The sequence below is a fragment of the Brachyistius frenatus genome, unplaced genomic scaffold (assembly GCF_029030835.1).
Source record: "Brachyistius frenatus isolate BFR_SWC_R1_liver_20210118 unplaced genomic scaffold, ASM2903083v1 Contig_130, whole genome shotgun sequence".
Classification (NCBI taxonomy): Eukaryota; Metazoa; Chordata; class Actinopteri; family Embiotocidae; genus Brachyistius; species Brachyistius frenatus.
This window is the reverse complement of record NW_027210729.1, coordinates 1,101,047-1,124,245: the sequence shown is the minus strand read 5'-3', so window position 1 is coordinate 1,124,245 and position 23,199 is coordinate 1,101,047. Positions and strand designations below refer to the sequence as shown.

The 23,199-nt window shown below is 39.9% G+C and overlaps 1 protein-coding gene across 1 annotated transcript in view; it reads right to left on the bottom strand.

The window, feature by feature from the left end:
- Nucleotides 1–7,194: 7,194 nt before the first annotated feature.
- Nucleotides 7,195–23,199, bottom strand: part of syndig1l (synapse differentiation inducing 1-like) — a 37,326-nt gene continuing 21,321 nt past the window's right edge. The window contains exons 3-4 of the mRNA XM_069714382.1: nucleotides 19,374–19,511; nucleotides 7,195–10,102 (exon numbers count right to left, since the gene is read on the bottom strand). Coding sequence (XP_069570483.1) covers nucleotides 9,944–10,102; nucleotides 19,374–19,511 — 297 coding nt within the window. The 3' untranslated portion in view covers nucleotides 7,195–9,943. The remainder of the gene's footprint in view (nucleotides 10,103–19,373; nucleotides 19,512–23,199) is intronic.

Here is a 23,199-nt window from a genome sequence, read left to right as displayed (position 1 = left end):
TAGAAAAGGAGCACTGCTGCTGCTAATCAAAGAGACTTGTGCCAAAGCAGTTAGCCAGTTTTTTTTAACCAGATTGTTTATCCCAGCTGGACAAATTTATAGTGTATGTGCAGCCTCTTGTTTCTTGGGTTATTATCTAGGAGGGTGACAAATACACCTTCATAAGGGACAAATATGAGGTACAAAATCAATGTTACCAAACTCTGTGTCCTGGTTCACCATTTGAAGCTGAGATAATGGAGTTTGCCATCTGAAACCTGCCAACACTGCAGGTGGACTGATGTTTGAAAGAAAAATCTATGACTTGAATGCGCAGGAACAGGAGAAGTTGCGGGCGGCAGCTGCAGGGATGTTCCTACAGAGCTAGTTGTATTGTTAAAGGTAATGACAGTAGCAAGTGTGTGGGTGGCTGGTGCATTATTCAAAGTGTTACTGTTCCCATTAAGTGATGCCTATCACTGCATGCCACTGTATGTCTCATCTAATCTGCAGAGAGAAACTGTAATAAAACTGCCGCGAAGATGCTGTTAACATGCAAGCATGAGCACACTGAAGACGAGGAGGTTCAGATGCCAATTGTCTGAAATGCTGTAACCTTTTAAGAATCATTAATGTGACAAATGTCTGGCTGGAGTTATCAGAAGTGGACATATTTATCTCTTGAGAGATTTGCATGTTATAATTCTTCACATTTAATGAGATTGTATGACTAATTTATCATAAGGATGAGAAACCTGTCTACTATTTAATTGGCTCCCACACTACTCTAATGACTACTTACTGTACTTGTAGGTGTAGATCTGCAAAAGTATTTTTGGAAAAGGAAAAATAACTAAATAATTGACTTGACTTGACTTGATCCGGAGTTATATTTTTGCAGCCTTGACATTCAAAAGTCAGTTTTGCCTGGTAGATATTCAATTGCTCTCAATTAACATGTGCAAATTGGCACTGCATAGCCATAAAAGCAACGGATGCCCATATTTCCCCTGCAGTGTATCACTGCTTAGGGCAAACTGCAGGTTTTGATGAACTGCTGCTCTGCCATACCTCTACCATTATGACAGGTCTAAGCCTATTTGACTGCAAAGCTGATTCCTTTTTAATGTTTCAGTGAATGAAATAGCCTTTTAACCCAACATGACACATCAAGTCTTGTGTGTCTGTTGCAGTGGCATGAAAAGCTTTGATTTTGTCGACACGAGGATGAGTCTAAATTTGGTTCTTCTTTATCACTAATATGGAAGGAAAACAGGCTTTTGAATGCAGTTCCTGGGGACTGGCATCTGTCACCATACACCCACAGCATTACTTTTGGCAAAGTGTTTTGAGTCGTCAATTTTATTACGTTTGATCCGCACCCTGCCCCTCTTTGTCCTGAGGAAGATAGCTTTTGAATTTCATTGAAAGTCATGACTCTGCTTGGAGCATAAATGTTTATTAGGCAGACAACCCTGAACATGCACAAAAGCCAATATAGAGGAAACAGAGATTAGTTTTCTCTTCTGCTAAAACATGAGGAGATGTGCTTTGGCCCCAGGCAAGATTTAAAATGACTGTGTGTTTTTCTTGGTTCTGTGTGTCAGAATGCTAATCAGGTGTATTTGAGACATGGATTATCTAACAGTGTTTAAGTCTGTAATCATTCCTTGTGGCATCCTTAAAATTATTTTTACTGTTACAAACTGATAATAGCAGCATATGAATGCAAAATCTTGAATAATGGGAACCAATTATGGTACCGGAAGCGTGATGTTTCCCATTTGGAGTTCAAGTGATATTGACCAGTGTTTTGGTTGCAGGCAGGTAAACAGTCCCTGTGGTGAGCAAAAGAGGCAGAACGCATTTGCCAAAATGCAATCTTTTAACCCACTGGCTATTATCTGATGATGATGATTTGATTTTCATTAGCTTTGTTGTAGTAGTTTTAAACTGTTGGAATAAAGTTGAAATGTTGATTATTAAATTAAAATCATATTTCAAGATTAAAGCTGAAAAAAATAAATAAACTACTTGCTTTCCCTAATATGATTCCACAAGACACCTTGTGTACATGAACTCTTGCAATTGTACTTCAGAATCGGTTTTAATGGATAGATGCAAGGGTATTCATTGTTACACCCGAGTGGAGAAAATGCTAATGCAAAACCAGAAGCTAGAAAACGTATTTGGCTCATGTACTTATTCAAATGAATGGACACCATCTTTAAGTCTGGTATCCGGTTCCCTTTAGTGCATCCATTTGGTCAATCTGTGTCACGATTCTCCTTTAAGACAGGGTTGGTTCGCCCAGCTTCTGTGAAACATGGCTTGCCCTGGTCACCAAAACACCTGCACAACATTAGACCTCAAATTCTAACCCCTGATATCAAAACAAATCCTGAAAATGGATGTGGATCACACTTTTGTTAACCGTTAGTAGCAACTGAGATGAAATGATGTGTAGAGTCAGGCTAGCAGTTTCCAACTGTTCCCAGTCTTTATCCTGAACTAAGCTAACCTCTTTCTCAATGCGTTCAGAATAAGAATATTTCTCAAAATACTGACATAAAGCAAAGACTTCACAAATCATCCATTCAAGCAGTTCGTAGGCCAATGGTATTTGATGAATCTGTTATTTACACTGATACAAGCTTTGCCGGCTTTGACTTAATCTTAACTTCCAAAAAAGATATGCTCCCCTTCGGATGCTGCCTCTGACCAACTTTGAATAGCTGTACGTACACAGGTTTCTCTGTACAATCTCATATTTCCCCTTCTCTGACTCCACTTTTCCTTTCGCTTCCTTTTGAGTTGATGAATCAATCTTTACAGAGGTATCTATCTGGCTTTCTCCAGAGGACTTGAAAATCCATAAAATTTGTGCTATCTCACCCCCTCTCTTTCCCTTTGCTTACAGACAAACCGGCAAGGGCAGAAGCGAGATAAAAGCCTTATTTGGAAGTTATGTGAAAAAAATGCAATCCATCCATTTCATTGCATTTGAAAGGAATGTTCCTGGAAATGCACCGCCTATACTCATTGAGAGGTGTGCGGAGTCACGGATGGAGCCCAGCAGTGCAGCAGCAGTAGGTTTAGCATGCACTTTTTGAACAAAAGAGATTTTTCTCTGTACGAGAGCTTCTCAGCTAGCCCTGCGATATTCACCAGCTCTTCAGCAACAGCCTGCATAAAGAAACTCCAGCTGCAAGGTAAACAATGGTCCCAATGCTTTACTGAGAAACAGACTGTAAACATACATGTAATACAAAGGGATTTTTCCTGTTTCTGTTGAATCAAAATGCCGGCATCTAATAGACAAGTTTTGTCTCACAACAAGCTGACTTGCCAACAATTGCTCCCGATGCCTTAAATCACGCTTACAGCTCTAAAAAGCTGAACAAATTCGATATTTACTACGATGTTTACTTAACTGATGCCAATTAAAATAGAGCTAATTTTGATGCACATCTCTCAGTCTATAGATATTTCCTCATGAATAACTGACAAATACAGCAGTCTTCTCATCCGAGTTATTCAGCAGAGACATAATTTTCTTCTTTCCACTGAGGTTTCCTTATTGAAAGAGATAAGTAAAAGCAAATATACCCACAAAGAATGTCGAGTCTAAGAATAGAGACTGGAAATAGGTGAAGCGCTACAGCATCATTCGGTTTGGATGTTGGAACACATTTCTACAAAAGGGTTTTCTCTTGACCAAAATGCTTTTGTGATCTGCAGCTGTAGCCTGAGGGACTGCTATGGAAATTAAGCCAAAACAGCCCAGGGCCTGGCTAGTACTGTCATCTAAGAAGAAAACATTTAAAGAACATAACATCTGCAGGCCTTTTTATTTTTTTAAATTTTTTTATGGTACGGAGCTCTAGAGAAATCTAGAGTCCTCTCAGTTGGAAAGGCAGTGCCCACTCCGCTAAGCTCTTTTCCCCCTGAATAAGCTTGTATTACAAATTCATAAGGTACGTTAAAAATCCAGCACCTGTTCATTGTGCTATTTTTATGAAGTGCCTGTGTCACGTAAGCTAAATCAGCCTCTTTGTCTAAGATTTCAATCTGTCCAAAACCTTTTCAATACCCTAAGCAATTTCATGAAAAAAAAATGAAATTCAGTGAAAAGCTAAGGCAACATCACCACTCCAAATCAAATATGTTAAGTGTGGATATTTGAAAATGGTTCCTATTTTAAAGCTGTTGGGGAATATAACATAAAATGACCTCAGTGGGAGGAAGCTTCTTGCTTGTTTTTCAATTTCTATTTTCCTCAGCTTTCCTCACTGGTATTAAATCCTCTTGGGTGCCTTGCAGCCACTTTATCTCCCCAAACAAAACCTGAAAAACCTTTAAAGGGAATTGAAAATCTCTGGGTATGTACAACACCCACAATCTTCCTTTTGGTAGGCTGGGACAACAATGAATTCCTGCACAAAACTCGGTCTCTTTTTTCCATTCTTGTCTCTGTCTTGTTTTCAAAGGGCTGTCAGTTCTGCCAGAGTTTAAGTTTACTGCAGTGCATGGCAGCTAAATAAGGAGTCAGACTCAGAAAACAGCCCTTGAGGGACATGTGGCACGCACACTGTAATTAAAACAAATTTTACCGCAGTTTGGCTGCTGCTGCACACGTCTTTTTGCTGAATCCCCCTGCCGAATATAACTGGAAGATGCACAACTTCTCTGACTTGCAGGTTTTGTCATGTGTGGGCAAGCATGACAGCTCATAAAGTGGAGTTTCCAAGGTAATGCACCATCCTTTAGCAAAATACAATAGCCAATCAAAAGGCACTTCCAGAAAAATATTTCAGTCTGATGTTGTTGTAGCTTCCAGTTAGAAACATGAGGAGAGCAAATAAAACCAGACGTATTTCTCTCCCACAATAATCTTTGGCATGATCCACAAAGCAGGCAAGAAAGGGTGGTTGAAATGATGAAACATGACGCATCAACAGATGAGAGGAATTGGGGGAGTCAGATTCCCAGTGCTGCTTTTTTGAGAAAAAAAAAAAAGGCCTCAATGGCTGAAAGTTTGTGATGATTCTATTTGTAGCAGCTTTCCTTAGGTATCTGTAACATCACAAATTATTTTTAAAAGGGGCACATAAAATCCTTCATGCTCAAATCAAACAGAACATCCTTATGCACAAATCCGACAGAACACCAGAGGACGAGAAAAATATCTTTCTGCTCACTGTCTTGTTTTCCCAGACAAACTCACTGAACACTGGTAAACACAACAGCCTTCTTTTGATCTATAGTGCTTATTAATTCAATCTGCTTGCGTGTTGGCTGTTGAGTATCGGCTGTTTAGCATATCCTACTGAAAAAAAAAAGTGGAGCATACTCTTGTTTTGTTTTAGATGAGCATTTTTCACCCCAGATGACGCAACGAGCATCTCCATGCTATTGTGCCGCAGCGTGTTCACTGACAAAGACGTCCGCTTGTGACTCACTCTTTACTCTCACCCTCCTGTAATGAAAGCTTCTCCACAGCTGGTGCTCCAGTCGCACCCACTGCTGCTGTATGTACTCTGGCACAGCAAAGCCATGTTTCACCTTCACAGACGGATTGAGCCACAGGAGTTTAGCTGCTTCACGGGAGGATTTTGTTAATAGTTATTCATTGTTGTAGATCAGTGCTTCCCAAAGACGATGCTGTGAGGGAGCACTTCTGACTAATGCAACTAAACATTAGGAACTGTGATATGATTTACATAATCCATATTCTCATGTTAACGGAGAAAAATGGTTAAGGGGGGGAGGAGGGGGTTGTAGCTAACTTATTTAAGCCACCAACTTCTCCTGAAAATAGGGGAAGAGGGAGCAGAGGGAGACTTCCAGGTTCAGTTAGAGAACCACAGACTGCAGTGGATGTAGCTTCCGGGTCTAACAAGTGAGGCCAATACAGAATTGCCATGAGGGCAATACCACCGCTGCTGGTGGTTGGCTCCAAAAAGGTTCTGGCTCCATAGACTCCCATTCAACAAAGAAATACAAAGACAAGGAATTGTGTTACTCCTTCCAAGAACATCCAAATATGGTCACGTGGCGACGCCTGAAATGCCGACCTCGAGGCTTCAGAACGGCCCTTCACAAAGCAATTGGTGACGTCACTGTTGGTTGTCGCTTGGAGAGGACATGTGAAAACAAAAGACACAACACTATGATGCACTGTGGAATACGAAAGTGACTGTAGAAAGGAGGTTTTTTTTCCCCTCCCACTACATCTTGTAAATGTTCACAACTTTTAAAAACCGGCGGGACAGTTGACCACAGCTCTTAAGAGCCACCCGCCAGGTAGCAAAGATTACACACAGAGAGGAAGACACACTGTTATAATAAATGCAACACGGATAGAACGTTAAAAGTAAGGGATTAAAGGAATTTAAAAGTTGATTTAAATAATTAGCTAAAGGCAATAAACTTTTGAAATGGTTCTATAGCTGGAAGTAATGAATGAACATTCTAAATAGTTATCTAATGTAGCCCAACTAATGGGTTGAAACAGTTAAAAGTAATGGATTCAAACACTTGGCTAAAGATAATGAACCAACAGTTAAAACAGATGCAGTAAAATAAACTCAAAATGGATAAGCAGCGGACATTGTTAGCCAGAAAAGAATATGCCAAGTAAATTGTTAGCTGAATCAAATAATGGAAATAGTTTACTTCAGTTTGTGATCCATTCATAAGGACATATTTGCATAATGCCAATCAAGAGATTGATGAGTTCATCCGATTTAGCTGTAGAGGTTGTGTCAGACAATAAAGTTAAGAACCAATGTTGGAGGTAATGTGCACCACAACCGGTAATCACAACAAAATAATAACGCACATAATGAGTTTGTGAAAGTTGCTATCATTATAATAAGGCACAGTGTAGGGAGTGTCAGTCGATCGTGCTCCTGTGTTGCTCACTGTGTGAAATGTGGAGCAGGGTGCGGCTCTGCACTTATGTTCAATAACCATGATGGAGACAGCACAAAGGAAGATGTTCTCTCCTCCATGCAGCAACGAGAACGGTGCAAATTTCACAGCTGCTCCTCTGTCTCTTCCTGGCAAACCCACCCACACTCCATGACTCAGTCTGTGTTTGCTTTTGCTTTAAGAACAACTCAAGCATCTCAATTACTCAGCCAATTCTCTCAGGTTGTGGGGGGGTCCACATATAGAGCTGAATGTTATATAAATCACAGGGGGGGAAAGCGCTTTTAAGAAAGGTCATCTTTCCTTTCTGATTTATTTGTCATTACATTTGAACATGTCTTTATTTGCACTATGTACATGTTGCCTTCACACAAGATTGGAAAAACAAAAAAACAAAACATAAATGTAACAAAAGAAAAAGTCATCTTCTTTAACTCAGCTTAAGAGCACGACACAAAGAGATCACCATCACCCTGGCATTAAGGAACGCATTCAGCAAACGTCTTTGTTGCATGGATGTGTAGCTCATCACAATGAGAAGGAAATAAGAACAGCGTTAAAACTCACGTACTGTTGTAACACATTGCACAATACCAGGTTGCCAAAGAAGCCAGATAAAAACACATCATTTGAATGACACGCTACATAACACAAAGCTTGTTTATCATTATCAGCAATAAAAACCTTCTCCGAGCGATGAAAGAGTCTTTCACTGTGGTGACAGTGATGCTCATGATGTGTGCATACACTACAATCAGTAGCTCATGAGTTACTGATGGGACGAGTGGTCAGAAGGGGGTCGGAGGCTATAAGACCAAACATTTACAGAACATCAACCAGCTCTTCAGATGACCAGAAACTCAGTGAGGTGAATTCTAAGGCTTCAAATAAATACCTCGACATCAGTCTGCACTCATTATGGCCTGTTTCAGAGGGTGACTGGATTTTCACTCATATACAGGAAATCGATAATGAGATTCAAAGTAAACCTCTTGGTTTTAGCTGCAGTTTTATTTAAGCAAAGCAAACTGGAAACTTCTCCTTATGAAGCCGATGGGAAGAACATTCACTCTTCATTAGCACATCAGAACCGACTCACATTGTTTTAGTTTAAAATGTTCACAATGTGCAAATGGATGTTTACTTGCAGGGTCTGACAGCAACCAGCGACACCAAAAGCATCTTATTAGTGAAATTAATGTGGTTGTGCTATTTTGGGGCTATGCTCCAGAGAATACACATTCCTTCAGAAAAAGCCATTACGGGGCGCTAATTGTGCACCATAACTGTCAGGTATGACGAATGCAGGACCTGCGCAGGGAAGCACGTAATGTTACCTCTTGAGGCTTCACTGCTTCAACCGTCTGGCTGATAATCTACAATATAAAAACCCAAACTAAATTATCGGTCATCAATAAGCGCTTCAAACAAAAACTCAGGGATTTGTTTGTAAGAATTCTTAAAAAATGTGTCTTTATTATTATTAAACGCCCTCTGTTTTATTAGCTGGAGGGATACATGTGGGGGGAAGTATTGTGCAAAATATGAGCCCCTTCACTGCCTAATCAATTTTAGTTTAAGCTGTTTTATGATCTGACAAAAAGAAGTTCTAAATCCAATCCATCATGCGTAGCTGTAGCAGTGTACTGCTGCTATAGCTCGAGCCATGCAAAGAATAATTGATCGGAGCTAAATTCAAAGCTGTCAGGCCGCGACAGTTTGTTTATATGTGCAGCCCTGGAGGATATGTAAGGCGTGCCTTTTAATGACATTATCTACCTGATTTATAACTTCCTCACAGTGTGAACTGCTGATGCTTCATTTCACACCGTGTTGCCAGATATGCAAATTCTTCTGGAGAAACCGAACACCTTTTGCCCCAAATTTGTGACCATCTCCTCACCTCACGTGTACTTTACCCCAAAAGCGATAAATAAACATTCCTTAAAGCAGGATTAATGAAGATGCCTTTAGACAGCAGGGAACACTTAAAGACAAACATAAAAAATGAAGCACATTTGCATTTATGGAGGCAAACCATATCTACATGTGCAGATTTTGTGAGTTCTTGGTTGTTCGTGGGGCACATTTCTGATGGATGGACACCTTCTCCGACGAAAACTACAGGTCTGAGACTCCGTTGAGATTCTTGTAATTCATGCCAGTGCAGATATTTTAATGAGAAAGAAACAATCTCTCTTCTTGATAATGTTTAATCATATCTTCCACCTTTCAGAGCAGTATTCTTTGATTAAACTTTTCAATAGTCCTGTTTTTTTTTTTTTTTATGTTTCTCCGCAAACAAAAGCCATGCTTCGTTATTATTTAAGAAACTGTGGATGTGGCCTTGCATTTTTTGTTTTATACTGTGAGGCAGTCAGCTCAGAGACAGAATATAGTCCTGGTATTTTGAGTTGATGAGGGCAGATCACAGTCTATTTAAGACAGTCCTGGGTGTCAAACTGAGATTACAGATGGCAAGACTCCACAGAGAAGATCCAAATTTAACGGCAGCTCATGTAACAACAGCATAGTGTTGGTTTAAGTTTGTGAGTGACTTTGTGTTGATTTTTAACCTTCCTCATCCTCGGCTCATTGATAATCGATTGAGTTATTGTCTCAGTTTTGTGTCTTTAAAGTTTCTGTATCGATGTTGAAAACCAAATAACAGTCAAAAAAGTAGGAAGCCAACATTTAGTCAATAGGATGAAAACTGGGCTCCAACATGGAATACTTCCATTCCTCAAACCCTCTGTCTCAACAACCCCCCAAAAAAGAGTTTATCTATTCCCAATCCCCCTCTTCTCGCCCTCCAGCTTGACCTCTCTGCAGTCACTGTGGATAATCTTGTCTGACAGAGGGCCTGTAGGGAGAGAAGGCTGGAAAAGAAAAGAAGGTGGAGGGAAAAAAAACAAGACTGTACATCCTCTAAAAACTTTTCTCGAAGTCTGCAGGACCAATGGCGTTCCCCAGAGGCGGTTGCTCCCTCCTGTGCTCCCCGGAGGTGTGTGGAAGGAAGGTGCGACTGTTATATGTGTCCTGGTTTCGAGAGGTAGGCAATGAGTGCTACCACCACCCCTACATACACACCGGTGCCTATAGTGATGGAGAGCGCGGCTAGGAACAAAGCCCTTCGGGAGGCGATGTTAGCCAGTGGGAAGTCACCTTTGTTCACCGCCTTGGTGGTCTGTAAAAGAGAGAAAATGCAGGAAAAGAAGAAAGTGAAGAGCCAGATACTGTTTGGAGGAACCTCAACAGAGAGGGAGAGACGTCTAAAGAAAAATAAAAATGAATTACATATTTCTGTGGCAGTGTAATGAAAAAAAGGAATTGGAGGATTGACCGAGCAGCTTGGCAAAACTAAGGAGAGCACATCATGCATGGCAGGACTAAAAAAAATAGCCATTAGTGTGAAAATGTCAAGGATTGAAGGTTATGGTCATCTCAACTGCAAGCACTGAATGACAAACGACATATGAGGAAAGCAGATTTGTCATAATTTGTCATTAAATTAATAATTAAAAAAAGCTCTGGATATAAATATTTGTATACAACCATTGTACGCTTTAAAGAAATAAACAGGCTAAAAAAGACAGTTCTTTGTTTGCTCACATTGCTTTGTTGCATGAAGGCTTTTTATATATTTGTTTACAGGTAGCAACCCCTACTGCCATGACCCAGTTACCATGTAATAAAGGGTACAGTGCATCTTTACATCCCTTTATAGACACATATAGCTCCTCTCTGTGGTGTTGTGTTACCTATTCGGTTTAAACAACAGTGGCTTCCTGTAGTGTGAGTCACTGAACACAGTAACAACAACTGACATCTTTCTTGCTAAACAGCAGCCAGTGAAACACCGTAAATTACATTAGCATCAATTAAATAGGAGTCCTGAAATGGTACAAAATGTATTTTCCTCTCTGACATGACTCTATGTGCATCCAATGTTCTGATGTTAGAAGTGAAAAACCAAAACAACAACAACAACAACAACAACAACGGTAACACTAAAAACCAAAACCCTGCCTGTTGTTTTTAATTATCTGAACTCAAAATCTTTCTCAACAGTTGTTTCAGGCTCATCAACAAGAGCACAGTCGCAATGTTTTTCTTGCAGACTTGTTATTTCAGTGGCCCTTTGCCCTGCTGTTTCAGTGTCTGAGAACTTTCTTGTTGTTGCTTGAAAAAGGCACCGAGCCACAGCTGCTCAGGCTCACACAACAAAAGAAGAATCAATCAGAACACTGAATAATAATAAAAGATACTCATTTAACACGTATAAGTAATTGGTCATTTCTAACTAATGAAGGAATTGTTTATATTCTAGTCTGACACAGTATATAATTCCCATGTAAAATACTGAAAAGGTTCATTAAAGGTTCCATATTTTAAACTTTTCTGGTGTTTTATTTTATATTTTTGTGGTTCTAAGTACTAAAAACCATTACAAAAAATGTAGCTCTACCAATAACAGGCTGTTTTTGTGTCTGTGTGTTTATGGCGCAATGATATAAATAAATCTTCCTTCTGATTGGCTGACTCTTTCACAAGTGACACACACTCAGGCCAACCATCAGTTTTCTTTGGTCTTGTAGTTTGCTAGCTTTGTGAGGGAAAGATCGCTTGATGGTTGCTTCTACATAAAGGGTTAAACAGTGGGCTGTGCTAAGGGCATATGAAATGAGTGTGAGTTTGTGACATCACAAATTTACATAAGCCCAAACAGCACTGTTGCTATATACAAGCACATTTCTCCATGGACTGAGCGTTTTGACACTATGTATAGAGCACTTCAATCTGCTTTAAAATACAAAAGAAATGAAAATCTGAATTTACATAATATGGGGCCTTTAATGTTTACATACGGTGTGATTATGAAATTTTGAATGCAAGATTTGATATTAATGTGTAACTTTAGGCAAAACCCAAAGTATCCATGAATAATAAATATATGATTTAAAGGCTGCTGTCATTTTTTGTGTTGTTGAGTTCTTCGTTGTTTTGGGAAGAAGGCAGAACACCATGACAACCTCAAAATCACGTTTGTCATGCACCATATGGCCTGATGTCTAACTTGACAGCAAAATATTTCCTGCCAACAGAGCAAGCAGACACATTGACACATAGCAGACACATTATATCATATTATAACTCATTTGGAGACTTGGTGTCTGACCAGTTTTCACTCTCCTCTCTGCTCCTTTTTTGCTCTTCAACAACTCTTGAGATGTCCATCAGCTAATTGCTCACTGTGTGTTTGATTTTTGGCACTTGGCAAGTAGTCTACCATCGGTGTATAGTGTTTACTGAAAACAATAGCCTGCTGTGGATGGAAACAACACACGAGAGAATTACGAATTAACCAAAACACTAAAGTTTTGGGCTGCAAAACTAGATGTAGATTTGATCTCTACAAGCACGTTACATTTATACTTTGTGTTGGCTTTTCTATTTTCCATCTCTATTGTCTTCCCCCAAACTTAATTGTGTTCTGTTATATTACAATGCGGCTCCATATTTATCTATTAGTTTATTCCTGGTTGATGAGATTCAGCGGAGTCAACGACTCCACATGTTGCTAGAGCACAACTATAATTTATTGTGCCTGTACACATCGGTCAGGAAATTGTGCTGAATTTATGCCAGCACAATTTTGAAATGTAGTATGTGGATGTGTGAAATGACCTTCATTATTCTTGGATTCATTTTAATAATGACGGCCCTGATGTGCAATGTGTGTGAATATGATGAGGTTGGCCTCGGGGTCAGTGCCTCCCTCTCTTATAAAAGCCTGTCCCTTTCATTTTGGAGGTGAGCCACAGCTCCAAGTAGATGAGGTTCCATTTCTTATGGACAACTGAGCCTGCTCAGTTAGATGCAGCATCTGCATTGATGTGGAGTTTGGATCTGACAGTGGCGGTGAGTAGAAAACTAAACACCGAAGCAAGTCTCCATACAAGCGCTATACTTGTTTTCACCTTCAACTTTTGCTCAGGAGCTCAGAGACTGTGGATCAAAGTGGCTCAAATGAGATTCCTTTGCGGCAAGCTTTGCTCGTCACAACAGAAATCTTGGAGGATTCTGCAATCGAGCCATCCCTTCTTCTCATTGAGAAAAGCCAGCTGGTCCAGCTACCTAGCCCTGTGGCTTCTTCCTTTCTTAGGTGCGGTCGGCATCAATAACCGAAGGGAAAGCCAGAGACAAAACAGACGGGAAAGACAATGGACTGTATATACAAATGGACATAGACTCCAGGACTGCAAAAGTGTAATCCCACCGAGAGCCACTAGGGATGGCTAAAAAGAAAACCTCTGCATTGACTCCCATTCAAACAGCATCAACTTAATTAATACAACCCTATTGCCAGCAAAAAGCCAATATGGCGATGGCCAACATGCAGACTGAAGGCCTCAAAACGGCAGTTCACAAACCAGGGTGTGACATCACAGTGGGTTGCTACTTGGAAGAGACCAAAATTTCCAGCTTACTTTTTTTCTTTATCTGTGATCCTGTCCAAAACAAACTAAATGAAAAACTAACGGACTGATTTAAAACTATTATGAATCAACTATATTGTATATTTGTACTTCCCAAAAGTAGTGATGGTAAAAAAAAAAGAGGGGAAAAAAAAAATGGAGTGAAAGTCAAGTTTCATAGAGTCATAAGAATTAGTGAAAGTTAGCTGAGGACTACCTTCTTGTTTTCTCGGTTTACATCCCCTCTCCTCTCTTCCCACTTCAAACTCAATCATGACTGAGGCTATTTACTCTTTCAGCTAAACCAATCACGACCTCTGTGAGCCAGTCTTCGTCATTTAAAACAATGTTTCTCTGCTGCTGCTGTCAGCCGTCATTTCTGTGTGAGGTCGATGCAATCCTCCTCAAACCTGATGGTGGGATCTTCACATCCATCCAGTTCTCTAGTCATTGCTCTTCACCACCACCAGTGTCTAAACTCCATAGAGGGCGCTTCCTGTATATCTTATGGAACCATTCAAAATGATGACATCACTGTGGGGTCTAATTGCTTAAGACTTCTCACATATTCGTTCAACTTTCCCTTTTGTGCAAACTAAGTCGGATAAATTAATTTAATTACTGTTTAAGCCTCTTTCTTTATCAGCCTCTCCTGACTGAAACACTGTATTATTCATACTCTCTGTTCATTTGCACGACAGTCATGCAAACCGGCAGAGCAGCTGCGACAGACAATGAACGATACCCCTCCCTGCTTGGCTTGGAGTTCTGGATCTTTTTGTTTGCAGTTTCTCAATGTTATAAAATCATTCAATTCAGGTAAATGAAAATAAAATGGCATTGACTGGCCACTAATATTAGAATAAAAAAAAGATAGAGATGACATGTACTTCTGCAAAATCTGCTAATTTAGTTTCTGTATTTCCTCCATTTGCTTCAAAAGCACCACTGGATATCTGCCACATAGTCATTGCAAGAGGTTTGTTATGGTAATGGGATGAATAGTTCTTCAGTATGGTTGTCTCATGGAGTCATTTTTTAGACATTTATTTAAACAAGATCAGATTTGTAAAACTGCGTACAAAAATGAAGTGCAAAATATGGCGGTAAAACTAAAATTTAACATGATTGTATTATTGACAGACAAAGGGAAGTGTGATGATTGGTAGCCTAATTTTAATGGTAAGACCACATTTCCCATAAACCCTATCATTTCTAGTTTTGCTATTTTTTTTCTAGTCAACTGGTATGTGGTTTGTTTTGATGATGAGAGTGGAGGAGTTATGTTTGTTGATACTTTGCTTACTTTGTCCTGTAATGCCTTCCGTTGAGCTTCTATTGAGTACATTTATTGCAGAAAAATCACAGGCATTTTGAAAAATGGAAAGCTCCTACAAATATTGGTTGAATTTGCATGAACTATTGCGATCGCAAAATCATGATTTTCTAGCAGAACTCACTTTTATCCATTGAATAATATATATATATAAAGTGCACATGAAAAACTAAATTCACCATTCATCAAGTTTGTTCATTACTGCTGAAAAAGAAAAAAAAACTGAGCATAGGGAAGGTACACAGTGGACCAAGTGTTTTAATAGCTCCAGGAAGGTTTTTGAAGACAATGCTTAATAGGCCAGGACAAAGAGAGGCAGATTAGAGGGAGAGAGAGAGAGAGAGAGAGAGAGAGAGAGAGAGAGAGAGAGAGAGAGAGAGAGAGAGAGAGAGAGAGAGAGACTTTAGAAGAATGTGTTGAAAGGTCAGCTAGCAAATCTAGACAAAGGAATATGTATTCAAGGCAGGGCCTTTAGCTTCCATGTCAATGCAGTAATTATTGAAACAAAAGCAGCATTATGAAGGTTTTATGGGAAATTAGGTTTGGATTTCCTTTCAAAACGAGACAAAGCACATTCTCCTTTACCCCACCCAAGCAAGGGAAGAGTGAAATTTATATGAAGAAATATAACAGTGGACAGTTGTCTCCACAGGGTTGAAGGACAGATGCTTGTTGTTTCATTTCCTCAGTGGATGCATTTGGTAAATACACTCGTAATGATTGATCATTAAAAACTCAAATGAAGGCATGTTGTGGTCCTCCCTGAGGCAAAGGACTCTGAAAGGCAAATAGAAATAAACTGTAATGTGGACACAGCAGATGACAATAGCAGGTTGAGCTCTTTATAATGCACCGTATATGTCAATGTGAGGATTTTTTTTCCTTGAATACCCTTGAAGGGAAAATACTGAGAAGCATTTAAGGCTTTATCTGCACAACCTTGACAAAATGATTGAAATGTGGTGTCATAGAGAAAAAGATAACATCTCTGCCTGAGCTGCACGGAGACTCACACTGAGATGCGCTCTCGGAAGTCAATTCAGTACACTTAACAGGTTTTTCTTCCAAATAAACAACAAATAAAGCCTAGAATCTCTCTCCCTTTCTTTATGTATGTCCCTCAACCTCCTTCACACACAAATACATAAACTGTTTCACAATAATCAGCTCATTCATTATGATGACTTGTATGTCATAAGATAACTTCAGGGGAGTCCTATTTGCATAATCATGAAAGGAATTGCTGCTCAACTCTACACTTTCCATCACAGATGTCTCAGAGCTGAGAGAAACAAAAAATGATCACCATCTCGAAACAAAACACTCAACCTATTAGTGGCAATAATTGAAACTGAATTTCCCTTTCCAATCAAATGCTCAAAGCTAATTTTCCTCAGGTATTCGTGGTCGTGGTCGGTTAACACAAAATCCTGAAGCTCAGCATCACTATTTACAATAAAGACATTATACAGAATTAAAGATGCTGTCTTTGGTAAACAAACAATTTAAAGCAGGATAGGAATGCATGTTTATTTCTGTGCTTGTGTGTTTGGTGACGCGCTCACTCAATTCCTCTCCTTGGGAAGCCAGCAGCTCTCCAGGTCTGACCTTCCAGTGGGAACAAAAACACTATTGATCAGCCGTCCACAGACTCCATTACAGTCACTAACCTGTTTGTTTGTAAATGTCCTCAGAGTAAATGGGGAAGCTAATGCGATATCATTTCATTTTATTCCAGCTGCCCTTGTCAAATCTTACATTCCATCTACTCTCACTTCCTACAAAGGCAGAGAACAGTGACAACAAACCCACTAAAGCTGAAGAAAAAACAGTTTAAAGTTTTGGGGTGGAGTTATGGTGTTTTATGTTAATTATGTATATTAGGCAGATTTACCAACCATATCATTGTGACAGACTTTACATATGATGTTAAGCTCGGGGGAACTGATGTAAAGAAAAAGATTGTCTCTTCTTGTTTGCATTGTGGCTCCGGAAAGTTTCTTGTCAAGCAGGCTCCGAAAAGTTTCTTTTGTTTCTCTCTTATTTGCAAGTGATTCCTTTTTGTTTTACTTTCCACATCTAAATGACAACTCCCCCTGTGTCCTGTGTTCAGGTCCTTGTGACCTGCAAATCTAATCAACATTACCATACGAAAGCAGATACAAAGGAAATGGGGGTGACGGTCTATTGTTTGTCACACTGTATAAAGCTGCCCTACAGAGGAGTGACGTTGAGCAATGCTCGGCATCCTTCTTTGAGTGTACATGTATTTGCTCCTTCTTGCAAGAATAAATGTCCAATATGTTTGATTTTGAACCAAGCCTCTGAGTAATTTTTCGAACAGAAACCCAGGTGGCAACCCATTGTGACATCTTAGTGAAGGGTGGATGAGGCTAAGAACTTAGTGAACAACACCAAATTAACTTGTGGAAACAAGAGAGACAAGTTGACGCTTTTTGGAGTCAGCCCCTAGTGGCCCTCAGTGGTATTGTGTTTTATGGCACTTCCACATTGGCTTAAATTTTCTGATCTGGAGACGACGTCCATTTTTATATACAGTCTATGAGGAAAATGCTCTCTGCTCTCCCTGTTGCTTGGTCTGGACTGCTTGCATAGCCATGACCATATGATTCTATATAAAAAAAAAAAAAATAGAAGCCTGTGTGCTGCTAAAAATGTTCAATATCATCCCACTAACTTCTATAGAATTACATCATTTAGTTAGCATGGGGGGCGGGGTGGGTGGGGTGGGGTCTTCCTGAACAACTGAATGGAATGAAGGGCAGTGAAGTGGGTTATTGAGCTATAAAATTAAGCGATCCCAGACTCCTTCCATATCTTCTCCTGACAGCTCTTCTGGACGGTACCTTCGAAAGGAGGGAGATTGGCAGAAAAACCATTCATCCCTAAACACAGCCATCACTTCCCCATAATTACGCAGGAAGAATCAAATTAGCTCCTGACAAGATAATTCACTGACTGGCTTGGACTACTTGCGCCCACAGATAAGACAGCTAAACGCTCGAGCTTTTGATAAGAATTCATAGTCAAAGGCAGAGCAATTTACTGATAAGCTCGTCCGTCTGAAGCATATGTGTGGTGTGAACAGTGTGTGTGTGTTTGCTCCTAAACATACACTGCATGTGTGTGTGCTACTGATGACCCTTTCATTTGTTTTTGTTTTTGCCTTATACAATGGTAATGATGCACAGAATAGAATTGATCAGTAACAAGAAAAGAGGCGATCGCCGTGCTCTTTGTTTGACACGCCACCATCAGCGTCGTCACTTACAGAACTGAAAAGAGGGAGGAAATCCGTCTGGAATCCACTGAACACCTATTATGTGCCATTTGATGATGTTACTGACGAGAACACAGCTTCAGAACTGACTGCCTTGTCATTCTTTGACATGCTGCACTTTAAAAACAACACATGTTCTTGTTGGAAATAGCAGCTAATGACAGATCGGCACATATTAGAAATGGATTTCTCAGCGGTTGCAGCGCACCTCGGTGAGTATTTTCTGACATTAAAGGAGAGCAGAGGCAGTAAACATGCACTCATCGACACATGATGTTAGTTTTCAGGTCACGAACATGTAAAATATCATCTTTACATCAATGTCAAACGCTATCTCTGGCAAGAAATATAATTTTCAAGAGCCTAACGTATAATGCCGTCAACCTAAAACCCAGTAATTGATCTAACTCCCATGCTCAGGATTTAAGATGCAATATTTTACCCCCAAAAATTTAATTCTTTGACATTGATAACATTAAAAAAAAAAACGGTATATTTTTGTGCATGAAAGTCAGAAAGATAAATAAACACAGATTATACAGTTATTTTTCAATGCAATTTTTTTTTTTTTTTTAAACATGTTTTACTGTGTTTTCATGCATTTTCTCTCTCAAATTTGATGTACTTAAGCTACAGCTCAGCCAGTGGTTTAATCTTTCTCTCACCATCTTTAATATGTCTGCACACCTTTAATTGGGTTCATATTCAAATGCCACCAGTTCAAAGGCTCTCTCACCTTTGTATTATGGATACCTCCTTTTTTGGAGTTTACAGATAAAATCTTGAAAGTGATTCATATATTCTTCCTAAACGAGGCTCTTAGCCTCTTTACAGAGCATCAAGCAGCCATTACAGATTGGCCTTGAGTTATTGACGTGTAGCTCAGTAAAAATTGGCCTTGCATTAAGAGAGGCAGCTGTCAGTCCTTTTAAAAAAAAAAAAAAAATTGTTATGTGCAATAGCTCTTAATCTTTTGGTAATGAGTAATACATAAATCCGGACTGTGAATGTGTGTGTATGTGTGTGTGTGCGTGCGTGCGCGCGCGCGTGTGTGTGTGTGTGTGTGTGTGGTTAAGGGGGATGAAGTCAATGTTAGTCCTTGACAAACAGATGTTGCGTCTTTCATGTGTGACAGACCACAACTTTGAGGGTGTGTGCATTACTTGTCTGTGTTTATATGTGTGTCTGTGTGGCCTTTGTGTGTGTGTGTGTGTGTGTGTGTGTGTGTGTGTGTGTGTGTGTGTGTGTGTGTGTGTGTGTGTGTGTGTGTGTGTGTGTGTGTGTGTGTGTGTGTGTGTGTGCGTGTGTGTGTGTGTGTCTGTGTGTGGGAGTGTGGCCTCACCCCCTGTGAGAAGTAAAAGGCTGCAATCCCCAAAGGCCAGAAACAGCAGAGCATGGAGAATATGGCCAGGCCGAGGTGGTCTCGTGGAGGGACGACGATGAAGTTGTCTTCGCTCTCGCTGTCGCTGGAGCAGTCCGTCTGCACAGAGAATATCAACTCAGGTCAAAACATGCACCCAATTTGTGGCCCACACACAAGCAAATTTAACGGTTCAAGAGTGGTGATGCAGCAGTAAACAAACACGGCTGAGTTAACAATGACATTTTTTTTTTTTTATTTAAGTGGTTTGCAGAAATAGTTTTGGGAAATCCATGTAGTTGAGTTACAGATTAACACTTATGCCTGTTTGTTAAATTTAAGACTACAGCTAGTCTGACTTAGCTTGAGCACAAAGACAGGGGGAAACAGCTATGGTATGGTATGGTATTTACTTTATTAATCCCCGAGGGGACTTTTTTTTTTTTAGCCCGGCCTCTGTACATATGAGAGTCAATCAAAAAGTTTTGAGACTGCCTCTTTTGAGCATGAACAAGAAACAGCACCATGACGTGTATGGAGTGGAGGAAAACTATAAGCCTCGCGGGTAAGCATTCCAAGTTTTATTGCTTGCAGCTGAGGAGCACATGTTTTTATGAGCACTGGTTGGTGCATCTACGATTTTGCCATTGAAATGGCCAGAGAGGACATATTCAATTTTGTGTCTGTAATCTGTAACAAAGACCCTTGAAATGCTTCAGAAAAGCAATAAACCAGGCGAGATGTTTTGAATAACATTCAAGTTTCAATAGGGCCAGAACATCACTGTTCAAGTCCAGAAAAGTCGCATCACGCCAGAAGTGCAAACAGGTGGGTTTTCTTTGACATTCGCAAGGTTGTAGGCCATGCATTTTTTGCAAATGTTTGATCATTAGTTAAAAAGTAGTAGTAAACAGACATATGAACTGAGGCAGATTCCACTGTAAATGATGAAAGAAAAAGTTTTCAGTACAACAATCTGTGTACAGGTTGAAGTGATTTTCAAGTTGGTTGGGTGGGGAAAGAAACTGCGCTCATCGAAAAAGAAAAAGGCATTTGTGTAATGGGAAACAAAACATGTCACCGCATGCAGGATCGTTTGCTTCCACGTAATGTCACAGCTCATATTCATGGACTTTTTGTGACGGCCCATTAGTTTCTCATTAGTTTTGAGATATGTAGATTCCTACATTTCGGCATCTAAACAGCAGATGGCATCAAAAAAAAAAAAAAAAAAACACGGTTGAAATAGCACCCTCATTTCAGATATGATACAGTTATGAATCAAACACACCTCCTCCCTAAAGCTTTATGAAACTATTTCACGCTCCATGCAACATTCCTCACCATGGAACAGCAATGCCTTCAGCAAAAGACAATAGACGTTCATACATCTGCATATTTTTAGGGGGTTACAGATTTTCAGTCCTGATTTAGAGCACGAAACATCAGTGCGTGCTACAATTGGTACATTCTGACCACTACATCGTCTAACATGTACATTTACACAAACACAGATGATTTTACCCAACAACAAAGGCGAGACCAAGAACAGAGATTTATTTTCCACAGCTCCAGTAATGAAAAGGAGTCACAGATTGAGGCCACGTTTTCAATGAGCCATCAAGCTGCATCCTTCCCACATGATCCTGTTTGAAGGATGATCATGAGGGTGGAACATGGAAAATAAATGAAAAAAAAAAAAAATCAAAGCTAACAATATATTGTGTCAAAGAAATTGAGTTCAATTGTATGTTGGATATTTCAATCAGAGAGAATCGGGAAATTAAAAGGTGGAGGCAGGAACGACGGAAAATATCAATGTACTGGCTGCCACTATGAGAGCTTGTTACAATACAATGTGTATTTTTATGTATTTTCAGAGGGTTTAGAACTCTTAATCCCTGATTTTATTTTAGTGACTGTTGTTTTACTTGGACATATATTTCCAATACAAACAGATTACATGGTTTAACCCAGACCCCAATTTGTTATTTTATCGAGGTAGATATAACGGCACTCTTTATACTCTGGATACTGTTTCTGAGTCTTCCTGCCAAGCTGCATCACACCCTGGTGTGTGTTGGCATAAGGTCTGGACTGGAGTTGGCCGAGTCAGTGTTAGATAGAGTTGTTTTTTTGTTTTTTTTCGAGGGCTGGTGTTGGTGTTTAAAACAAAGATAGAGAGAGCGAGAGAGAGACCATTTTGCCTGCTTTGTATCTGCCTCACGACTTCCTTTACTCCTTTGTTTCAGACCTCTACAGGGTAACGATGCATTGCAAAATCCCAGCAGCATAGGGCAGAGAATTATTTTTCTTTTTCAAATTTGGTGGACATTTTAAACTATTACAAAGCAAACAACAGACATGTGGTAGGAAATGAAGAATAGACAGTGGGAACAATACTTAAAGGTCCCCAACCAGACATGAAACAGGGATACAGTGCAGACAGTCAGTACCACGACACTTAAACAAGATGTCCTGCTGCAATTGCAGAATCTTGAGTGATTTTTTTTTAATTTTTTTTTTTAAAAGCTATATTCTATGAAAACCACTACTAGAAAAATACACAGTATAGGTTCAGTTTAATACAAAGGTACATATTTGTGGTTGAATAATTTGAATAAACAGGCACTCCAGAGTACATTCAATCAGCAAGAGTGCAGTACAGAGATGTTTGCATTGTAATAAACATTAAATTGCTGTAAATGGGTGAGAGCGTTGGGAATGAATTTGCTTTCAGGGTTGAAACATTTTTCAATTAATTTCAATAACCCACACCCCTTACAGCCATGTTGCCTGATTGATGATGGGGATTAGGGGGTGGGTGGTTGAGATGTGCGGGGGCCCTGCCCACTGATGGCAGGGGAAATACAAGATTGATTTTCTCCAAAAATAGACCTCTTGAAGACAGAACAAGTGTGTTAAACACCAAAAGGGATTAAGCCAGCAAAACCTTTCTAATTTGTTTGTGCACTCAGACAATACCACTCCGTGTTGTCAAGCTGTGGTTATGAACCCGTTAAAAGCTGTGAAAACAGGCCCCTGCTGAGGTGGTCAATACATTTTCATCCTCCTTATAATGAAATGCTGAAGCAAAAAAAAAAAAAAAAAAGGTCAGAACACATAAGCATAATGCAGCTTACACTGCGCATAATGTCATTCTGCCTTCATGGCCTTAAGCAAGCGCTCTAGTGCAATCTCTGCAGAGCCAGCCCTGCTCCGTGCTGTGCCTTAGAGCTCACTGACAATATCTGCACAGCCTCCTGGCTGTTTGGAGAATGAAAACACACATCATCCACGGATCCTATTGGCTTAGGTTACCAAGGAGAGTGTAGTTCAAGAAGCAGGGGAAGTCAGTCAGGTATATGTGAAGAATGAGGTTGGCTGGAGACCTGCAGACAGGTCTGCATGTACAGGAAGGTCATTAATCATAAACCCTTCAGAAGAAAGGCCACCAGCCTTTCCACAAAGCTGTCTCATGCACCAATTATCAGACTGCAATGGCATGTTATATTTTTCCCTAAATCGATGTCAGATTCAAATTAGATTTTGGGAACCAGTGCCAAAGGAGGTTACAGGTCACAAACTCCTCTGTTGGCTTTAGATTTACTGAAAAGCTGAGTTTGTATTTAGTTTACCAATTTTCTACCTTACTTTTAATGAGCATATGTGTGTGGGGGTGCATTGTCAATAGTTCACCTCCACTGTACGAGAAAGTCATAATGATTATGCATGCAGCCGCTGTGCTCAGTTACGTCCTGTGGGGTGTAAATCCCGTCAACATGAGACAACTAGCTGACAGGTAATG